The sequence below is a fragment of the Ruditapes philippinarum genome, unplaced genomic scaffold (genome assembly GCF_026571515.1).
Source record: "Ruditapes philippinarum isolate M1 unplaced genomic scaffold, ASM2657151v2 ctg408_1_1_1_1, whole genome shotgun sequence".
Taxonomy (NCBI): Eukaryota; Metazoa; Mollusca; class Bivalvia; order Venerida; family Veneridae; genus Ruditapes; species Ruditapes philippinarum.
Window position 1 is genome coordinate 1 of NW_026855039.1, and position 21,170 is coordinate 21,170.

Below are 21,170 nucleotides of genomic sequence, written 5' to 3' on the forward strand. Positions count from 1 at the left end.
TGTATTGTTGGAAAAAGAGCAAAGTTCGACAACAAAACCATTTTTTAGCCAAACTCAACATCTAAGTCCCATAATTTTGCATGTCGAATATCTGTTGTTTTCCGCCTACTGTGGAGTTGGTGCCAATGAAGCAGATCTTTTGGAAATTTTGTGAAATTAATTAAAACTGTAAGTTTCATTGAGAAAATCAACATAATAAAAGACTTGAAGCTCTTACAAGATTAAGGGTTGTGAAAAGTGACACTAACGATTATAATAAACTGCGATTGATAGTTGATTATGTTAACACTATGCTCGGACACATTACGTCGAATGCACATATTTATCAGAAATACACAATGATTTTACAGTCACAGGTTTATGTAGGCATGTCACGGAGCATGTCCAAAATAATTATAAGTAGGAGTAGAAGTAGAAGAAACAAAAGAGGAATATGAGAATGAATAAATAATAAAAAAAGAACAGAAGAAGTGGCAGGAAACGAATAGGAAATAGTGCAATGTTAATAAGCTGATATAGAAGTAGAAGTTGTAGAAATAATTTGATCAATTTGATCAATGTTTTTCTATCTTATAAAGAGCAGCAAAAAAGTAGCTTATCACAGAAAAGCATACACTAAGTCTACGTGTGGTACCATAATTTTACATATGCAGCTTTAGAGAACTGAAATTCTTACTTTCAGTCATTTAGATTTTATGTATTCAGAAAAAATATATCAAAGCAATTTAAGTGATAACAAGAGCCATGTCAACATGGCCATCCCCCGCCGAATGTGTTTGCTCATTGGAAGAATGTATATGTAGTAGAACAGAATAATTCTATTTTAAGAGGTCTTTTGGTAATGAAAACTGATGGCTATAGTGATTACAGATTTGAAACCTATATGAATACTGATGGCTGAAAATAACAAAGGGCAATAACTGAAAAATAATGCAGGGTAGGTTATCATTCTTGTGTGCTGCATCCCTCATCAGTAAAATCTATCCACCTATGAAGTTTCAAGTTGATACCTCTGTAACGTTTTGACATTTTTACCAAGCTAGATTTTATTAAAGATTATCGTTTGCTGAAATGATTTTAGTGTAACTTTACTATTATGTTAATTGTTTATGTTGCGACAATGTATTTTAGTTTACGGTACTTTACAATATACGTTTAGTATACGTATTTTCAATAAACGTTTTATATCATATAATATAATAATCGTCTCAGTGATAGTGATCATTCTAATCAGCCAATGAAAATTAAGTCATGCTTGAGCGATCATCTCAGCAGGTATAAATACGGCGATTAGATCAAAATTATTCAGTCTGCAGAGGAATTCACCGGGACCAGGTTATTCTGTGTAACTGAAGCCTCGCTTCATACATTGAGGATAATTTCGTTCACCTAACTGAAGCCTAGCTTCATAGGTAGAAAAGAAGAATTGGCCAAAACTAAATACTCTTGTTTATCCAATTGAAGCCTAGCTTCATGGATGTAGATGTAATATATTAAAGTTTGTGAATTGCATTTGACTCTGGGTACTTATAGATCTCCACATTTTCTGAAAGCCTCGCTATCAGGGAATTGGTAACATATAGGTATTAAAAATCCAGAGGTAGATTTAAAACGAATTAGATTTGTATAGTTGGAACTTTGTTATAGATCCCTACCAGCAGCTTATCTTCCTATCTAATAGAAGCCTCGCTTCATAGATAGGGAGGTGGTTGCTGGACTATAGGAAATTATCGGGTTGCAGCGTCATATCTATAGCTTTTGAATTATTTCATTGTGTTATAATTACAGTATTGTGACTTTTGATAATTTAATAGTGTATTACGGAATGTTAATTCAAGCTGATTGTTTATAATATTTGATCATTTAAGAATCATTTGTATCTAATCAAACGGCAGGTAGCCCAAAGAAAAATTTATTATACATATCTAAATATTCGCTCGGTACACGTTACAAAAATTGGTGGCAGCGACGGTGGGATTATATAGATAAAAACACCATTATCTAGACTCACAGGTTAAAATTTCGTTAAAAATGGCTGAGAGTAAAGATTATATAGTTATGAGAATGAGCTTACATTGTTACATGAAAAACTTAGAGAACTTCAGCACCAAAATGAAGCTTTGAAATTGCAAAATGAGATATCGGTACTTGAAAGGCAGATAGACAGTATGCAGTTATCTTTTCAAAATCAATATGACTCAAACTATGAAGGCAAACAAACGTCAACACCTAAATTTTTAACAAGACAATATGCAGCACCTCTATCAGAAAGAAGGCGACGGTTATTACCACCGACTCCAGATAAAAAGCCCTTTGAAATAGAACGTGACCCTATAAACTCAAATTCAAAACGAAGTGTTATGATGAAGCCAGCTACGTATGATGGAACTAGCTCATGGATAGATTATAAAGCGCATTTTGAAGCATGTTCAGAAATTAATCGATGGACAAACAAAGAAAAAGGTCTTTATTTATCTGTTTTATTAAGAGGTCAAGCTCAGGGTGTATTTGGCAATCTGACAAGCAAATCACCGAATTATGATGAACTTGTATTAGCATTACAAGAAAGGTTTTCACCACCCAATCAAACTGAATTATATAGAGCTCAACTAAGAGAAAGAAGACAAAAAGCTACAGAATCTTTATCTGAGATGGGGCAGGACATAAGACGTTTGACTAATTTAGCATACCCTTCAGCACCATCAGATGTGAAAGAGACTTTAGCGAAGGAACAATTTATAGATTCTTTGGTTAACTCGGATATGAGGCTTAGAATTAAACAAGCTCGTCCTACTAGCTTGAATGAAGCAGTAAGACACGCTGTTGAGCTTGAGGCTTTCAACAGAGCAGAACAAAAGTCCTATGAAACCCGTGGTTATATGAGAAAGTTAAATTCTGATCAGTATGAGTTTCTGAAAAGTGAAGATGACAAATTAGATAGCCTGACAAAATTAGTAGAGGAAATGAAGAATATGTTATTTATGTTTAGACGCCAAAATAACTATCAAACATTTGATAAAAGAAACCGAAATACTTCAAAGCAAAAGCAGAATAATAGAACGTCTTCAAGAACATTTGCTAATGAGCCAAATACAAATAGTTTGAATTGTTATGAGTGTGGTAAGAAAGGTCATAATAAATACAATTGTCGAAAGTTCAGTGGCAGATCGAAACGAAAAATTAATCTGTTGGAGAAAGATTGTGAAAACTCGTCTAATTCGTGTGGTTCCGGGTTATTTGTTGAAGCTACAATAAATGGCATTAAAGCTAATTGTTTAATTGATACTGGTGCAACATTTTCAATTATTTCTTCAAGTTTTATAGATAGATGTCAGTTTCCAGTAAGTTTAGAACCGTTTGGTACAAACATTGTAAATGCATCTGGAAAACCTTTAGAAATAAAAGGAAGAACACATTTAGATATTAAATTGAATGATAGAATTTCAACAAATCCTTTCATAGTTTCTGACATAGAGGGAGATGCAATATTAGGATTAGATTTTATGACAGCAAGAAATATTGTAATAGATGTTCCAAATAATCAGTTAACAGCCAATGGTAAAAAGATGAAAATAAATTGTAAAGGTCCGATTGGTTGTAACCGCGTGATTTGTCATTTTTGTGGAATGAAATTTAAAAAGAAAGCTTATATAAGACAGCACTGTAGAAGAATACATAGTTCTGGAATATAAATATAAATGAGATTCGGAGTGTGTGTATGCCAAATCTAATTGTTTGAGGCAGCTTAAAACATATTTTGTAAGTTCATGCGGGGCGCATGTAAAACGGAGGCGTGGGTAGTGTAACGTTTTGACATTTTTACCAAGCTAGATTTTATTAAAGATTATCGTTTGCTGAAATGATTTTAGTGTAACTTTACTATTATGTTAATTGTTTATGTTGCGACAATGTATTTTAGTTTACGGTACTTTACAATATACGTTTGGTATACGTATTTTCAATGAACGTATGAAATCATATAATATAATAATCGTCTCAGTGATAGTGATCATTCTAATCAGCCAATGAAAATTAAGTCATGCTTGAGCGATCATCTCAGCAGGTATAAATACGGCGATTAGATCAAAATTATTCAGTCTGCAGAAAAATTCACCGGGACCAGGTTATTCTGTGTAACTGAAGCCTCGCTTCATACATTGAGGATAATTTCGTTCACCTAACTGAAGCCTAGCTTCATAGGTAGAAAAGAAGAATTGGCCAAAACTAAATACTCTTGTTTATCCAATTGAAGCCTAGCTTCATGGATGTAGATGTAATATATTAAAGTTTGTGAATTGCATTTGACTCTGGGTACTTATAGATCTCCACATTTTCTGAAAGCCTCGCTATCAGGGAATTGGTAACATATAGGTATTAAAAATCCAGAGGTAGATTTAAAACGAATTAGATTTGTATAGTTGGAACTTTGTTATAGATCCCTACCAGCAGCTTATCTTCCTATCTAATAGAAGCCTCGCTTCATAGATAGGGAGGTGGTTGCTGGACTATAGGAAATTATCGGGTTGCAGCGTCATATCTATAGCTTTTGAATTATTTCATTGTGTTATAATTACAGTATTGTGACTTTTGATAATTTAATAGTGTATTACGGAATGTTAATTCAAGCTGATTGTTTATAATATTTGATCATTTAAGAATCATTTGTATCTAATCAAACGGCAGGTAGCCCAAAGAAAAATTTATTATGCATATCTAAATATTCGCTCGGTACACGTTACACCTCAAATACTTTTTGAGAAAAAAATTGAATTGAAAAATTAAGTATGAAAAATAACAAAGGGCAATAACTCAAAAATTATAAAAGGTAGAGTTACCATTCCTGTGCAGTGCACACCTCCTGAGTGAGATCTATGCACCTATGAAGTTTCATTTTGATATCTCAAAGGCTTTTTGAGTTATGCTCTGGACAAAAATCAATTTTGAAAAATAACAAAGGGCAATAACTCAAAAATCATGCAAGGTAGAGTTATCATTCTTGTGCACAGCACTCCTCCTCAATGAGGTCTATCCACATATAACATTCCTCCTCAATAAGATCTATCCACCTATGACATTTCATGTTGATATCTCAAACACTTTTTGAGTTATGCTCCACTCAGGTGAAAAATTAGGTATGAAAAATAACAAAGGGCAATAACTCAAAAATTATGAAAGGTAGAGTTATCATTCATGTGCACTGCACACCTCCTGAGTGAGATCTATGCACCTATGAAGTTTCATGTTAATATCTCATAGGATTTTGGAGTTATGCTCTGGACAAAAATCAATTTTGAAAAATAACAAAGGGCAATAACTCAAAAATCATGCAAGGTAGAGTTATCATTCTTGTGCACTGCACTCCTCCTCAATGTGGTCTATCCACCTATGAAGTTTCAAGTTGATAACTCAAATACTTTTAGAGATATGCTCCGGACAAAAATGTCGGACGGAAGGACGGACGGACGGACGGAAGGTCGGACGGACGGACGGAGACTATTTCTATATCCTCCGCCGAAAATTTTCGGCTGGGGATAATAAACTGGCCACAACTTATTTACAGTTTTGCTCATACCAATAAATGAATAAGACACTTTATTTTATGTCTTTTTATAGTCCTATAGCAAACTTTACTGATCTACCGTCACGCATGGAAACAAATGAATGCAATAGGAACATATGCGTATTGGTAAACTATCATAATTAGTTTACCACTGTCGGAATAGATTTATACAAACTTTTAAGATATAATAAGCATGTAACGCATGTGATATTTACAGAGAAAACCGGGTGCATATTATGCTTGTGTCGGATACGATCAATATCTAAAGTGAAAGTTACAGTGGTTTGTTTTATAAAATGGCGGAGTCTATAGAAGACGATTCAAAACCATTTTACAATCAATTGTTTCAGTTATTAAAATCGGTACCGACAACAGAGAGTGTGGCTGAAGAAAAAAGTGATCTTCACAGAGCCGCCGTTAAAGGTGACATAGAACTGTTAAAACAGACTCTGTCTTCTGGACAATGTGAAATTAATCTTCAGGATGACTGGGACCATACCGCCTTATTTACAGCTGTGCAAAAAGGTCACGGCGAAATAGCAAACATACTTATTTCACACGGAGCAAATATAAATGCGGATAGTAATGAATCATTAAAGGATAGTAATCCATTGCATTGTGTTCGTGATGTAAACATTGCGAAGGATCTTCTGAAGGCTGGTGGGGATGTTAATGCAATCAATCTAAAGGGTGACACACCTTTACACAGAGCCGTGATGAGGGAGGATTTACCAATAATATCATTTTTGTTAGAACATGACGCTGATGTGAACCTACAGAATTATGAGGGTTGGTCCGCCTTACATACTTGCTGTTATCCATCAGGTAGTGAAACTATGGTGACAGCTATAAAATATATAATTTCACACGGGGGCAATGTGAACTTGCATGACCACTTTGAAATGACACCACTCCACCAACTTGCTAGAGGATCTGCAACGAATTTGGCAGTGAAGACGCTTGTTTCGGCAGGATCAGATTTGCACGTCAAAGATTATCGTGGAAACTGTCCAGTCCATTACTTCCGCTCCTTTACAGCTGACGAAGAGGAGAACTTTATTGAAACTCTGAAAGAATTTATTGTGTCAACAGAAACGGCTAATGTTAGAGATTTCAGAGGTCAAACCCCTCTTCATATAAATACAGATACATCTGCTAAAGTAATTGATAAACTAATACATCTGGGTTGTCAAGTAAACGCTCGTGACCACCAAGGAAAGACAGCTCTACATGTTGCGTCTGGTCTACAAGATAGACAAGATATCATACAGCAACTTTTAAAAACTGGACAAAATGTAAATGTAAAGGATAACATGGGAAGAACATCTTTACATGAGGCAGCAAAAGCAAGCAACCACGTAATAGCACAGTTATTGATATCCTATAATGCCGAGCCAAATGCGCGGGACATCTGCGGATGCACACCTCTTCACGAAGCTGCTTTAAAGCAAGATGCTAGAACAGTAGACATCCTCTTAAAGAGTGGTGCAGTTATTAACATCACAGACATAAACTTGTCGACTCCTCTCCACTTTGCAGCATGGGAGGATAGTGAAAAGTCGGCAGAGTTTCTACTAGCTAATGGTGCAAATATCAACTTAAAAGATAATCTTGGTCATACACCTTTGGATATAGCACAACTAAGAAGAGCAGTAAATGTAGCCGGCTTACTGACTTGCAGCGATCATAAAAGTGAGGCCAAGAATAAGGTAGAAAAAAATGAAAATATGTTTGCACTTTCAAATTGTGGAGGTCAATATCTTTCATTTAACACTGTTTCAAAGACAATTGAAGAAAATGAGATTACGAGAAAGGATCAGATGGAAGTTCAACCATTTCTAAGACTTATATTACAATCACCTGATGTAGGAAGAGGTTGCGATGAAGCCGAGGCTAGAGAAATTCAATTGGCAATGGAAGAGCTAGTGCAAACTTTGGCTGAAAGAATTGGAAAAACCGACTGGAGATTTCGATGTTCGCTGCTTCATGCAGGGAGTATGTCAGAAGGAACTAAAACACGATGTCCAGATGAGTTTGATTTCATATTTGTTTTGGAAGAGTTCAGTAAGCACTGTTATCCTGTCTTTTTAGACATTGATAGCGAAACGCTCACCGGTCTTCATATACCATCAAATATGACTGGAAGGAGAGATTTGCCGGCTGAAACTGTTAAACTAGAAGACCGACCAAGCACAGTGGAACGGACATTATCAGTGTCGGTATCAGATTACGCTAATATAACAATTAACAATACAGAAGAATCTGAACCTTTTGCTAAGTTTGCTGGATCGACTATCATGCCGGTATATAAGATGTATGATGGTTTTGCGCAACTTATCACAAAAGTATTATTTCATGAAACTTTCCCGAAGAACCCAAAGTTAACAGTCATTGAGACAACTCTAGATCCAGCCATGAAACTTTGTTGGAGAGGATGCAGATACAAAGATTTAGAAATAGACGTTGATTTGGTACCTGCAATTGTTCTTCAAGAATGGCCCGAACAGTTCAAAAAGGATAACATCCTTCTGACACCGGATATCCTGAGATTACCAAGCCTTGTTGTGCCTAAAATGACAGCAGGGACAGATGAAGATTTGTGGAGGTGTTCACTTGCTCCTGAAGAATCAGCTATCTTTAGGAAATTGAAACCAGCCATAAGGAACAGCTATGTGGCATGTAAAGCACTTATCTGCTCACACGTTTGTCCTCAAATTAGCTTTGATGGGAATGAGGAAGTAATGAGTTTTTATAGAATGGAACACGACAGTCTTTCTTCTGAAGAAAGTATTGAAGTTTTTGAAAACGCCGAGCATATTGTTCCTTCTTACATGCTAAAAATGACTTTCTTTGCTGCTATTGCAAGCAAAGCTGAAAACGAGGGAATACAAAATGTTTACATGGATGATAGTGACCGATCAGGAAGCTTGGACAGTGGGAATACAGAAAACCCCAAAGAAACAAGTGTTTATGGTCCTGCAAAGGAGATGTACGTGGCAGAGAAATTTGATGACTTGGATGTTCCACTTGTGCTTGATGTTTTCAAAAGATGTGCAGAATGCATTGATAAACGATTTGTGCCATCCTTCTTCAATCCAAAACATAATGTATTAGGTGCACGAGTAATGGAAGGTGATTTAGAAAAAGTTGCAGTATTTATAACTTTCATTCAGAGATTATTAGCCTAGTAAAGGTGTTGTTAATGCCAGTTTCAAATAAAGTTTTACAATTAAGACCAACTTAAATACATTTTGTAAATGAACACTTTTCATAATTTTTTTAATAAGTAATAAGATTACTAGCAATATCTGACATTCATTTTAATTACCACATTAGAAAACAAATTCCATCAATGATATCCCAGCCAAATAAATAATTTGATAAAAGTTTAAGAGCAATCGTAAGCTTGTTACAGACAAATAGATTTAAAGGCATTTTCTACATAAATCAGTGTTATCTATGTGACTATTTTGACAGTACTAATTATAACATGTTATGTAGAGTGACTCGCTACACAATGCTACATACCAAATATATGAGCTCTGGCATTGTAATTTCTGACTAAGAGATTTTAAAAAATCTAGTCTTCTTCAGTCTGTTCATTATCCAAACTGAAAGAAAGGAAGACCATCTGACAAATAGTTTGGTGAAGTTTGGTTAAAATCTACGACGAAATTTGCGAGGAGATCTGATCACAAATTAAAGGAATGCAAGTACAATCTTGAGCTCTTTTTAGTGAGACTTTAAACTTGAATCAGGCTAATAAGTGCTTTATATGTACGCATAAAGCTTTCTAAAATGAGCCGTGTCACAACAAAACCAACATAATGAGTTTGCGACCAGCATGGATCCAGACCAGCCTGCGCATCCGCGCAGTCTGATCAGGATCCAAGCTGTTCGCTTACAAAGTCTATAACAAGTAGAGAAACTGATAGCGTACAGCATGGATCCTGATCTGACTGCACAGATGCGCAGACTGGTCTTGATCCATGCTGGTCGCAAACCCATTATGTTGGTTTTGTCATGACACGGCTCAAATGTAGAACTTAAGTACTCATGGTCTTACCCAGCAAAGAATAAAATGACTATTAGTATTTGCACATCCTCAGAAAATCACCTGTTTAGGTGTTTGATGGGTATAAACATAAGTAGATCAAATACTTTGTGAAAGAATGTTTATATTTGCATTACATAACCATATCAATATGCATATACAAAATGTATATTTATATCTATACAATAATAAATAAATTTATGTAATAATGCTAATTTTTTTATAATCAAACCTAAATGCAGTGAGCAACTATAGCTGTTTAAGACGTTTAATTTTTTCTTATGATTGTCTTACTTAGTTTTTGTATATTTGCATAATAACAGACCTTAAAAGAAATGGCAAAATAAATGCTTTTGAAGACGGAATAGACTGATTTAGAAGACAGTTTATACGGAATAGACTGCTTTTGAAGACAGTTTATACAGAATAGACTGCTTTTGATGACAGTTTATACGGAATAGACTGTTTTTGAAGGCAGTTTATATGGAATAGACTGCTTTTGATGACAGTTTATACAGAATAGACTGTTTTTGAAGGCAGTTTATATGGAATAGACTGCTTTTGATGACAGTTTATACGGAATAGACTGCTTTTGAAGACAGTTTATACAGAATAGACTGCTTTTGATGACAGTTTATACGGAATAGACTGTTTTTTGAAGGCAGTTTATATGGAATAGACTGCTTTTGATGACAGTTTATACGAAATAGACTGCTTTTGAAGACAGTTTATACGGAATAGACTGCTTTTGATGACAGTTTATACGGAATAGACTGTTTTTGAAGGCAGTTTATATGGAATAGACTGCTTTTGATGACAGTTTATACGAAATAGACTGCTTTTGAAGGCAGTTTATATGGAATAGACACCTTTTGAAGACAGTTTATATGGAACAGACTGCTTTTTATGACAGTTTATATGGAATAGACTGCTTTTTATGACAGTTTATACGAAATAGACTGTCAGAAATCTTCAAATTTAGGCCTTTCCAATGGAGAAAAAAGTAAGTCAAAGACTAAATAGAATGCAAACCATCCTTTTTAGTTGTCAACTTGCTTAAAACATTTATAACATAGGATATTACAATTATGAATATACATTTCATAGAGACATGCCATTTTTGAAATAAATATTTAATGCATGACCGAAATCCAACAATATTTTCCATTTACAGTTTTGAAATGAAATGAGGATATCATTATCAATATGCCTTTAATAATACACACACTTTCTACATGATTGGAAAAACCCTGATATGTTTAATGATTTTTGTTTTACATATTATACCTATCTTTCAAAAGATTTTGTACAAATTTTGTGTCATACTTGTATATTACAAAGAAGTTTAAAGTAAACTCATCCTCGATATCTAACAAATAATAATGTAGGCAATTTACATTTTTATATCTTTAAAAATTAAAATTTTATTTGTAAGCTATGCGATTATAATATATGAATATATTAAAATGTCCAAATCAAAATACTCGATGCTGTATTAAACAAAAATTAATATTTATTATTCCCATACAAAGTGTTTACACTGAATCAAATTAATTAAAAACTTGATTAAAGCTGTAAGTCTAGAAGGTAAGCTAGGAAAACATATCATTATAATGAGCTTAACTGGTTCTTTTTGAACAAGTGCTGCGATACAATCCATTCATTACCACCAGAATAACCGAAAACTTCCGAACAAAATATAAAAAACAGTCTCCAGTTAAACAGTTGCTGATCGGCATCTTTTCCGTAAGCTTTCTGCAAAATCTTCATCACTTTGTCTTTATTCTGGTCCAATCTCTCTAGCCATGCTTCTAATGTCTTACTATAGTTTGTCCCGTTGACGATCCAGTAATCCTCTATTCTAACCCCATTCTGTAATCACAACAAAAATCCAAATGAAATGATAAATTTACAGAAGGCCCTACGATAATGTTGTTAGCAACTGTTGGCCCAACTGTTTTGTACGTACACTTGATTATGTTTGTGAAATTGTATATTGTGTGTATATTTATACAATAAAATAATATTAAACTTAATATATTTAGACAAGTTTACATAACACATGGTTTTCCCTAGGAATTAGTGACAGAAGACATATGTCTACCCAGATATTTTTCAGTGCTAGGTTTCTATTTCAAAGACAGCCAACAAGGTTTACAGTTATCTTTTTTAAACCACCAGGCCACAGTTGCCTCATATAAATTTTCATAAAACAAGAACTGTCGGAGGACAGTAACGCTTGACTATTCAAAAATTTGTCACAAGGGTGTTTCATTGAGTATAATAATGCTTACCTATATGAATACATAAAATTGTCCGAAAAGGTACAAACCCTTCAAGTTTCAATACATTCCCTTCAGTAGTTATGGAGATACAAGCATACACAAAAACTTAACCAAGAATTTATGAATTGAATAAGGGGGATAATTATGCGAAAAAGTAAATCAGAGTTATGGGACTTGTGCCAATCATCTTAGATAATCACAGACAACAAGTGTGTGAAGTTTCAATCCATTCCCTTCAGTAGTTATGGAGATACCAGCTTACACGCAAAAACTTAACCAAGAATTTCTAAGTCGAAAAAGGGGCATAATTATGTAAAAAAGCAAATCAGAGTTATGGCACTTGTGCCAATCATCTTAGATAATCACAGAGAACAAGTGTGTGAAGTTTCAATCCATTCCCTTCAGTAGTTATGGAGATACCAGCTTACACGCAAAAACTTAACCAAGAATTTCTAAGTCGAAAAAGGGGCATAATTATGTAAAAAAGCAAACCAGAGTTAAGGGACTTGTGCCAATCATCTTAGATAATCACAGACAACAAGTGTGTGAAGTTTCAATCCATTCCCTTCAGTAGTTATGGAGATACCAGCTTACACGCAAAAACTTAACCAAGAATTTCTAAGTCGAAAAAGGGGCATAATTATGTAAAAAAGCAAATCAGAGTTATGGCACTTGTGCCAATCATCTTAGATAATCACAGAGAACAAGTGTGTGAAGTTTCAATCCATTCCCTTCATTAGTTATGGAGATACCAGCTTACATACAAAAACTAAACCACAGGGACGCCGACGCCGACAAATGGGTGACTGCATTAGTTCGATTATTCTGCGAATACTCGAGCTTAAAACCATTACAAAACATGAGGTGTGCTGCTTTAAATCTAAATTTAAGTTTTTTTCCATCTATTTTCTTAATTACTTCCCAATAAATATAAACAAATGTACTGATGAAAAGGTACACCAAAAATAAACAAATGTAGGATAAAACAAACCTGGAAATACAAGTATAAGTCTACTGAGGGCATGGTCCCACCGGTGAAGAAATTTTTTGCCATCCATTCAGTGTCTGAGCCAGGTTTTGTATCGAAGGCATATGGGTGTAGTTTATGGCACAGAACTTGTATAAACAATTTTCCGGAGGGCTTTAACCATGATGATACTCTCTGCATTAATATCTCATAATTCTTCATGTGCTGGAAAAAAAACCAATAACAACAACCAAACATAACACATAATTGTATCATATCTCATGGCAGAAGTTAATATGAATGTAAATATCACCTTTTGGGGTCTTTTTCTAATACAAAATTGAAAACTTTATCTTAATGAATCGAATGATTAAGTCTTCAGTAAAAATAAAGTAACGCATAGAGTAGCACAATCAGTAGCCCTCGGTTATTATAAAAAATCAAACACTTCCAAAGTACTATGGAAAGTAACAAAAAATTGCAACTGGCAATCACAACTCTTCGGACCTTTTAGTCACACTTTGGTTAAAAAACCACAGCAGTCAGAACAATAGTAAGGACATACATGTACTAATTACAAGCAGTATAGTGGTTAAATTACACTGCAAAAATTATACATTACTGCAGAATATTTAGTACAGCAGCCAGCAATTCTTGAATCATTTCATCACATTGTGCAAAAATTGACTAAAATAATGTATTTTCAAAGGTTAAGATATAAAATAAACATCACCTATTTTTATTGTTTTAATCTTATTCATACTCCCCAAAGTACAGAATTAAAACCAAGTGTGCATAGTATTTTAAATCATATTCTGATCTTGTGTCAGTGGTACATGGTGACTGTTGGTCATAATCTAAATTATCCAAATACATGATCCTTTCTTTCAGATGGGTAATACACGTCCCTCAAAATTATGTAATAATGATCAGTTATATGCTTATAACTGAGCATTTCATTCGGTTTCTTGTGAAAAGCTGTCCTCTTAATGCCTACAACTAAGCATTTTGTTCAGTTTCTTGTGTATATAAGCTATGTGTTCTATAGGCCTATAACTAAGCATTTTATACAGTTTCATGAGTTTAAAATCATTACTTTATAGCGAGTATGAACAGGCAAAAATAGAAACCATTATTGGAACAATACATCAAAATTTTGATAAACATATTCCCAAAGTTTTGGCACAAAAGTTTCTCAAAAATTAAAAATAAAATAACAAGCTCAAAGGTCAAATAGTTTGATACTGAACACCAGTGTAAAAATCAAAGCAAAGCATTTGATTGGCTAATTTACCAATAAAGCTTATCATTGACCAATCAAAATAGTTTCTGTCAAACACTCAGGTCTCTGTCTGACATACTCATTTGTCAACAATCAAAACAAGTAGAATTTTATTGTGACTGCTATTTATATCTATTTATTTATTCATTTAACCTTATAATTATTAAAATCAGCACCTCAAACATTTCTATTGAAATAATCCTGTCAAATCTTTTAGCAGTAGTGAACACATTGGCATCTGCTGTAATACATTCTAGTTTCCCTTGGTAACCACCTGCTAATGCCCGATCTTGTATCAACTGTCTCTGTGTGTTAGAGTTGGATACACAAGTAACGTTACATCTTGGGAACTTCTCACATATGTACAAAGACAAAGATCCCCAGCCACATCCTAAATCCTGCAAAAATAAACCAGGAATAAACAACATGTCTAGCCATAAATTAAATCAGGCAATATCAACCAAGAGAGTTATGTGCGACACAAAAGAGAACGGACGGACGGACAACGGTAAATCTAAATGCCCCTCCCCCCAAAGTGTGGGCACAAAAATCAACTGGGGCACTCAAAAGGAAAAAATGTGAGAAAAAAATTATTAAAGAAATGTACTTTATTTAAATCTAAAATTGACATTCAGTGTGATTCTAAGTGGGATTTGAGTCAAAAGCTATGCTTTTCATTTATAGGTAATATTTTATTGCACAATATAAATGTTTATTCTAGAAAAAGGGAGTGAATGAATAATCTGATATTTTGCATACAAGTTCTTGGTAAGCATTTAAAAGCTATGCTTTTCATTTATAGGTTATATATTTTTATATTTTCGCACAATATAAATGTTTATTCTGAATGAATAATCTGATATTCTGCACACAAGTTCTTGGTATGGACGTACATTAAATGATATAGATAGATAGACAATTAACTTGTGTGCAAATTTTCAGATCAATCCCTCATTTCATTTTTAGAATGTGGAACATCATCGAAAATTTGAAAGCGCTAAGTAGCACAAAAATCTATTTTCAATTAATTATGAGTTTTTTTCTTAAATATTTTTTGCATATATTTTTGTTTTTATTGCCCTGGTCTCTGTAAGAACTTCAAATTTTATGTTTATAGGCTTTTGGACCTCAGTGGAGTTCCTTAAATTAAATAATTATGAACATTCCAATTATACTGCCAAATCATATAAATTGAACCCCACCTATTACACTTACTATTCTATTTAATTATTCAAGACTGCATTTTCAACCTTAAAGTGTATCTAACTGTAACATAACTACCCATCTAAAAGTGATACTTACAAGAATTGTCTGGCCATCTTGCACCCCTGCTCTCTCACATATTTCTTTAAGAGACAAATCTTCAGCTGAAAATACAAAAAATATGTCAAACTCTCCTACATTAATATATCTGTTTCATTGAAAATTTGTTTTTAACAATGAAAAACAAAAACAAAAGTTGACATATGGATTTTTTTGTTAGGTTTTACTTTTCACCAACACATTATAGGTCATATGGCGACTTTTCAGCTTTACTGGTGGAGGAAGACCTCAGGTGCCCTTCTGTGCATTACTTCAAACACGGACGGGCACCAGTCTTAGTAGAACCACCAACATTCCTAAGCTAGCTGGACAGCTTCCTCACATGAAAGAATCCAAAGTCCCTGTCGGGATTCGAACCCACAGCGATGGGGGCAAGTGATTTGAAGTCAACATCCTCAACCACTCTGCCAAGGATCCCCCTCATGTGGATTTGAAAAAGCTGTAGGTTAATATATGCATATTTTGCATGAATCTTTTACGGGATCTTCATCACAGAAGAAGTTGAATCCATTGGTGTAAAATTGATGACACCTCATCCAGGTGGATTAATATAATGCAAAGGAGAGCAAATTCTCATACAAGAAAAAAATACCTGCTGTGCATAAAGGAATATCTGATGGTTACTAATATAATTTTCAAATTGTCAATGAACAGCCAACTTATGTCCAGAACAGTTTGGATGTGACATTTTAAGTGCTAAATAAAACTTACAACTAGTGTTGATCATAAATGCCATTTCTCTACTGCTCTATTTCTTTTACAAAGTATTACATTGCATTAAATGTTTTCCCCTTGTATAAAAAATTTTGTACAGTTTTTCATACAGTATACCTAAGTTGGTAACGCTTACATTTTCAGCAGTGCAAACTACTGGCTACATGATAAAATCTCTTCCAAATACAGAATAACCTCTTCAGAGAGGCCAGCTGCAGAGCCATTACATCTATACAACAACAATATCATTTCATCCAAAAGTAAACAATCTTTACATCAATAATATCATTCCTAGCAAAAGTAAACATTTACAGTAAATATAACATAGAGCAACACCTCTCTTCAGCAACCAAAACATTTGCCTCCCATTAATAGGGTATTACTTTGCAGAGGTTGGACTGTTATACAAATGTTAAAATTATTAGTTGTAAGAAATAGTATCTCAAAACATTTTTAGCAGCTAATTCTTTATACAGATTAAGGTTATATTTTACTGTACCATCTTCTAATGTATTAACACCTGCTGGCCAGCTACATCCACTGTACTTCAACCTCTTCCCAAGGACCTAAAATATATAATATTATCAGTCTCAGATTGAAGTTTACGAAGATACCTTTGGAATTGACAATTTAAGAGGAATTTTACACAAATTGGAAACTTTAGCGGTTGTTTGGCTTTGCTAAAAATTGAGTACTTAAACTTTCAATAAGTGAATGATAATCAACCATATCATTGTGAAAGCTACTTAATTTTATGTTTTATAGATTCTATGAACAATTATTTCATTACATAATTTGGGCTTTATACCCTTATAACATTACAATTTTGCATTACATAGCCATGTATAGTTTAGTATCTTTAGGTCTATTGATATTTGTTGTTGGGTTTGAACTCACACTATAAAGGTCATATGGTGACTTTCCAGCTTCATTAGTAGAGGAAGACTTTAGGTGCCTCTTCATGCATTTACTAGCAGGCACCCGAGTAGAACCCTCAAAGCTCTGTATAGGTTCCATGAAAGAATTTAAAGTGCCTGGGTGGTTTTGAATGTACAGCAGTGAGGTGCTAGTGGATGCTTTCTTAGACTCATCATACACAGGTCATGTACATATCAAGAAAAGTAATTCAAGATGAACTTTTACCTATGGTCTCTTAACAAGTTTCATAGCCAAACATACATGATACAGGATGGGTAAATATTGGTAAACTGAACCAGTCCTTAAAGCACCAATAAATCACAACCTCGGAGACTTCTCTATATCTTATGATAATTTATTACAACATGTAAAACATGACTGTAGTAATAATCGCTTTAAGCAATTAGTGCTAGGAAAACATCCTCAAAAGGATTCTAAACAGAAAAATTAATGAGTTTATTCCCTTCATGCATATCTGTTGAGTTAAACAAAGATTTTGACAAGACTATGTGGTTTACTGGTTATTTGAGGTTTTAGTATTACATGTAGTTCAATGTGAACAAATATCAATATAATCATTTTTTACCGTTAAGAAAAATTCTGATGGAACTTCATAATGTTGTTCATTAGCTTTGTCGGTATCTATAGCAACAGGTGACTCTCTTAGTCTCTGTATAAACTTCTTCTTGAAGAATGACTGTTTCTCTAAGTCACCTCCACATTCTAGTTTCTGTATCCATGCTGCAAGGTTTGCTCTAACACCTAGAGATAAAACATGCAATGCTGTGAAAAAGGCTCAAAAGTAATTGGCACAAGAGTGTGGTATACAAGAGTATAATTATGAGTTTTATGCAACTTATATAACCTTAATTTCAAAAAAACATGTTGCATTTATAATGTAAGTAGTTTTTTGTTACTACACTATACTGTGGAAGCTAAATGCAGGTGTTTGTCCTTCCGCAAGATTTGAATAATTATGTCTCTAAGATGTACACATTGGACCTTAAGTTCAATCCAAAAATGCATGTAAAAGGCAGATCATATCAAGGTGTATCAAGGTGCGTCCACATATAAAGTTTTAATGAATTACCTTTATTAGTATTGAAGTCAACAACCATAAACAAAACTTTACAATAAAGATCAACCAACCCTGACTCTGATGAGTGGGTCTTGACAATAGTTTAGTCAAAATATTAAAAGATGTGCCAATACTAGATTCTGAGATATTTTACACCAGGTCAGAATCGACGTAGAGGGAAGATATTGCCCATACACATAATAGCAACATACATTTTGTATCTCAATGCGTAGTTTAATTAGTTGGACTATTATAAACTTAGCAGGATGCTTTGGAACAAGGTAAAGGTGCATTAAATTTTAGTTCTATAAATATCACATTGCTTTGTTAAATGATTAAAGGAGATAAAACTTTCATTTTTTAAGTATTTTGAGAACAGCAGAATCACCAGGAGGAAGAAGCATAGTAAGATCTCCTACTATGCTACAGGAGCTCCTAGAAAAGTACGAAAAGTAAGATTGTACAGTATTTTTAAAAACATCTATGTAATGTTGGTTTTCAAAATCTGTTGGTTGGTCTTGCAGTCAAAATATTGACACTAAAAGTGACTGTGTCATGGATGCTGACTAATACACCATAGAAATCTTATGGAAGCTCCATCACAATGCTTTTGTGCACATGACTTTGTCATGTTGTCTCATTCCATAAAACCTCAGAACTGTGCTCTGGAAAGTTACAACACCATTTCATTGTCAGATCGCATTGTTAAATATTTAGATCAATGTCTATCTGGTGAGTCTATAGCTAATCAGGTAATTAAGAAGGCCAATGCAAAACTTAAGTTTTTATATAGAAAAAGCTCATTTTTAAAAAGGTACATGTATACTAAACAGCTTTTAGTTTCTTCATTAATACAATGTCATTTTGATTATGCGTGTGTCTCCTGGTATTTAGGGTTGAGTCAAAATCTAAAAAATAGACTTCAGGCCACACAGAATAAATTGGTGAGATTTATACTTAATCTCAGTCCCCGTACTCATATAGGGAGGGCTCATTTTGAGGAAGTTGGTTGGTTACCAGTACATCTGAGGGTAAATTTCCTTATTCTTGGTCATGTACATAAGATACACAACAGAAGTACACCCAGTTATTTAAATGAGCATTTTCAAATTGCAAATGAGGTACACTCTTACTCCACTCGATTTAGAGATAGTAACAGTTATTCTATTCCCAGAGTTAAGGGTTTCGGAAAGAAAACATTTGTATTTATAATGGTTGTCAGGAATGGAACAGGTTACCAACACATCTTAGGTTCATAACAAGTCGTGATAATTTTAAAAAATCTCTTAAGGAACATTTTATGCAATCAATATCTGTTAAGTCATTTTAATCCAATCATATATTACTCAGTTTTTATTTATGTATTTTTTTATGTTCACTGCATATTTTAGTAGTACCTATTCATTGTCAGACATATCTGTCATAATTATGATTATAATACATGTGTGATAAATTTTGTGATGGAATTACTTATGTGCAATAATTGATATAAGAAGTTGTGATTGAATAATTTATGTGCAATATTTGATAATTAGTAATTATTTTGCCTTTCTTGTGTCATATGATCAATTCTAAGGACCACAATGGAAATAAGTTGGCTTATGTCTTCTTTTTGTGTCATCCTTGGTATTGAATATATGGCATCAACACATGCACTTTCATGTTCACATGTATCTCTTGATGTTGACATCGAATTTGTAGTTGTTTTATGACATGTATTTTTTTACCAGAATAAAACTATCTATCTATTGAAAAACACCATGAAGAGTGACAGGGGCTTCAGATCTATGACCTCCCACAGTTCTTATAGCGAGCTCGACGAGCTGGCCCGAAGGGCCTGCTCGCAAAGCGAGCTTTACAGTAACGCGAGTACCTGCTAAGTGATGGTTTTGAAAACTTTCGTCCGAAGTACCGAATTGGACACATCGCAACTTTTCGAATTTAAAGATAACGATAAAAACTGAGGAATTCTGACTGGATGTGTAGACTGGTCACCCGCGCACGTCTATGGGAACCATAATTGGACAGGGACCAGAATAACGGAAGCTGTGTATAAAATATCGAATGACAGTTTTAAAACGGAAAATGTAAAATGAAAATTGAAGGCGCCATTTTGTTTGAAAAATCTGACAAATAAAAACAATTTTTTTGTCGAATTTTGTTGTGAAAACTATCTAGTATGAAAGGAAATGGTCTAACTAAGAAAATGAATCCGAACACCAATATCTTTTATTCAGTCGTTAACGCTGTACAGACGTTTAAAGTATTGTTTACGCGACGTCACAATGTAGCGCCAAACAACACGTGCAAAACAATCAAATCAAGTACGCTATTTTAATGTCGCAAACGTTTTAAGTTTTACATTTATTTCACTTTTAATAATCTTTATTTCGCTTGAAAAATTATAGAGTAAAATAAAATAAACAAACAAAGTTTTATCAACGTTTTCAAAACTCGTTATTCATTTAACGACAGGGGCAGAGCCATATTTAACACAGTACGTGTGACGTCACACGCACTCGTCAATGCATTTGAAATAAAAATGAGCGATTATGTCATACTATTTCACGTTCAATTTTAAAGTACATCAAGCTCGCTTTGAGGCTTTGTCTTTTACATATTAAATTTGGTCCAGCTTGAAGAAAAAACACCTTCACTAAATAGTAAATACATGCACAGATATGTAAACAATATCTAGCTCCATGATACATGTTATTACATGATGCAAACAGCTGGAAACAGGGAAAGTATGCATGATTACTAATCAAAAGTTTTCTAAGAATGCATCATAAAAAATATAATTTTATATGACTAATATAAACCAAAACATTTTCTTTACCACTTCTCAAAGCGTCGTCAGATGCCATTCCTGTAGTCGTATAATGTCACTAAATTAGAAAAAGAAAAGAACAACAGGTGCAATAGTCCAAAGTCCTGTCTGTACATAACGATAGAATCCGAACAGTGCCAAATTTGTTTACTTGACTGG

At 33.9% G+C, this 21,170-nt stretch overlaps 3 protein-coding genes across 3 annotated transcripts; 2 read left to right on the forward strand and 1 right to left on the reverse strand.

Moving 5' to 3' along the window:
- The first annotated feature begins 2,081 nt into the window (after nt 1–2,081).
- Nucleotides 2,082–4,687, forward strand: LOC132741922 (uncharacterized). Its single transcript, XM_060730191.1, has one exon. It carries the CDS (start codon nt 2,169–2,171, stop codon nt 3,690–3,692), a length of 1,524 nt encoding a protein of 507 aa, XP_060586174.1. The 5' UTR covers nt 2,082–2,168; the 3' UTR covers nt 3,693–4,687.
- A 1,163-nt stretch (nt 4,688–5,850) lies between these two features.
- Nucleotides 5,851–9,374, forward strand: LOC132741923 (serine/threonine-protein phosphatase 6 regulatory ankyrin repeat subunit A-like). Its single transcript, XM_060730192.1, has one exon. It carries the CDS (start codon nt 5,857–5,859, stop codon nt 8,746–8,748), a length of 2,892 nt encoding a protein of 963 aa, XP_060586175.1. The 5' UTR covers nt 5,851–5,856; the 3' UTR covers nt 8,749–9,374.
- A 1,667-nt stretch (nt 9,375–11,041) lies between these two features.
- On the reverse strand, nt 11,042–21,169 carry LOC132741924 (uncharacterized). Its single transcript, XM_060730193.1, has 7 exons — nt 21,021–21,169; nt 17,690–17,865; nt 16,685–16,751; nt 15,451–15,515; nt 14,325–14,546; nt 12,891–13,091; nt 11,042–11,486 (listed from the first exon to the last, which is right to left on the reverse strand). Exons 1-7 carry the CDS (start codon nt 21,046–21,048, stop codon nt 11,223–11,225), a joined length of 1,023 nt encoding a protein of 340 aa, XP_060586176.1. The 5' UTR covers nt 21,049–21,169; the 3' UTR covers nt 11,042–11,222.
- Between the last annotated feature and the right edge of the window lies 1 nt (nt 21,170).

Bases quoted from the DNA above. Each gene is read 5' to 3' on its own strand.
- LOC132741922 (XM_060730191.1), top strand. From the start codon at position 2,169: ATGCAGTTATCTTTTCAAAATCAATATGACTCAAACTATGAAGGCAAA.
- LOC132741923 (XM_060730192.1), top strand. From the start codon at position 5,857: ATGGCGGAGTCTATAGAAGACGATTCAAAACCATTTTACAATCAATTG.
- LOC132741924 (XM_060730193.1), bottom strand. From the start codon at position 21,048: ATGGCATCTGACGACGCTTTGAGAAGTG. The intron at 13,092-14,324 runs GTGCTGATTTTA...TTTTTTTTCCAG, and splicing joins TTTCAATAGAAATGTTTGAG to CACATGAAGAATTATGAGAT. The intron at 11,487-12,890 runs GTTTGTTTTATC...TTGTGATTACAG, and splicing joins ACTTATACTTGTATTTCCAG to AATGGGGTTAGAATAGAGGA.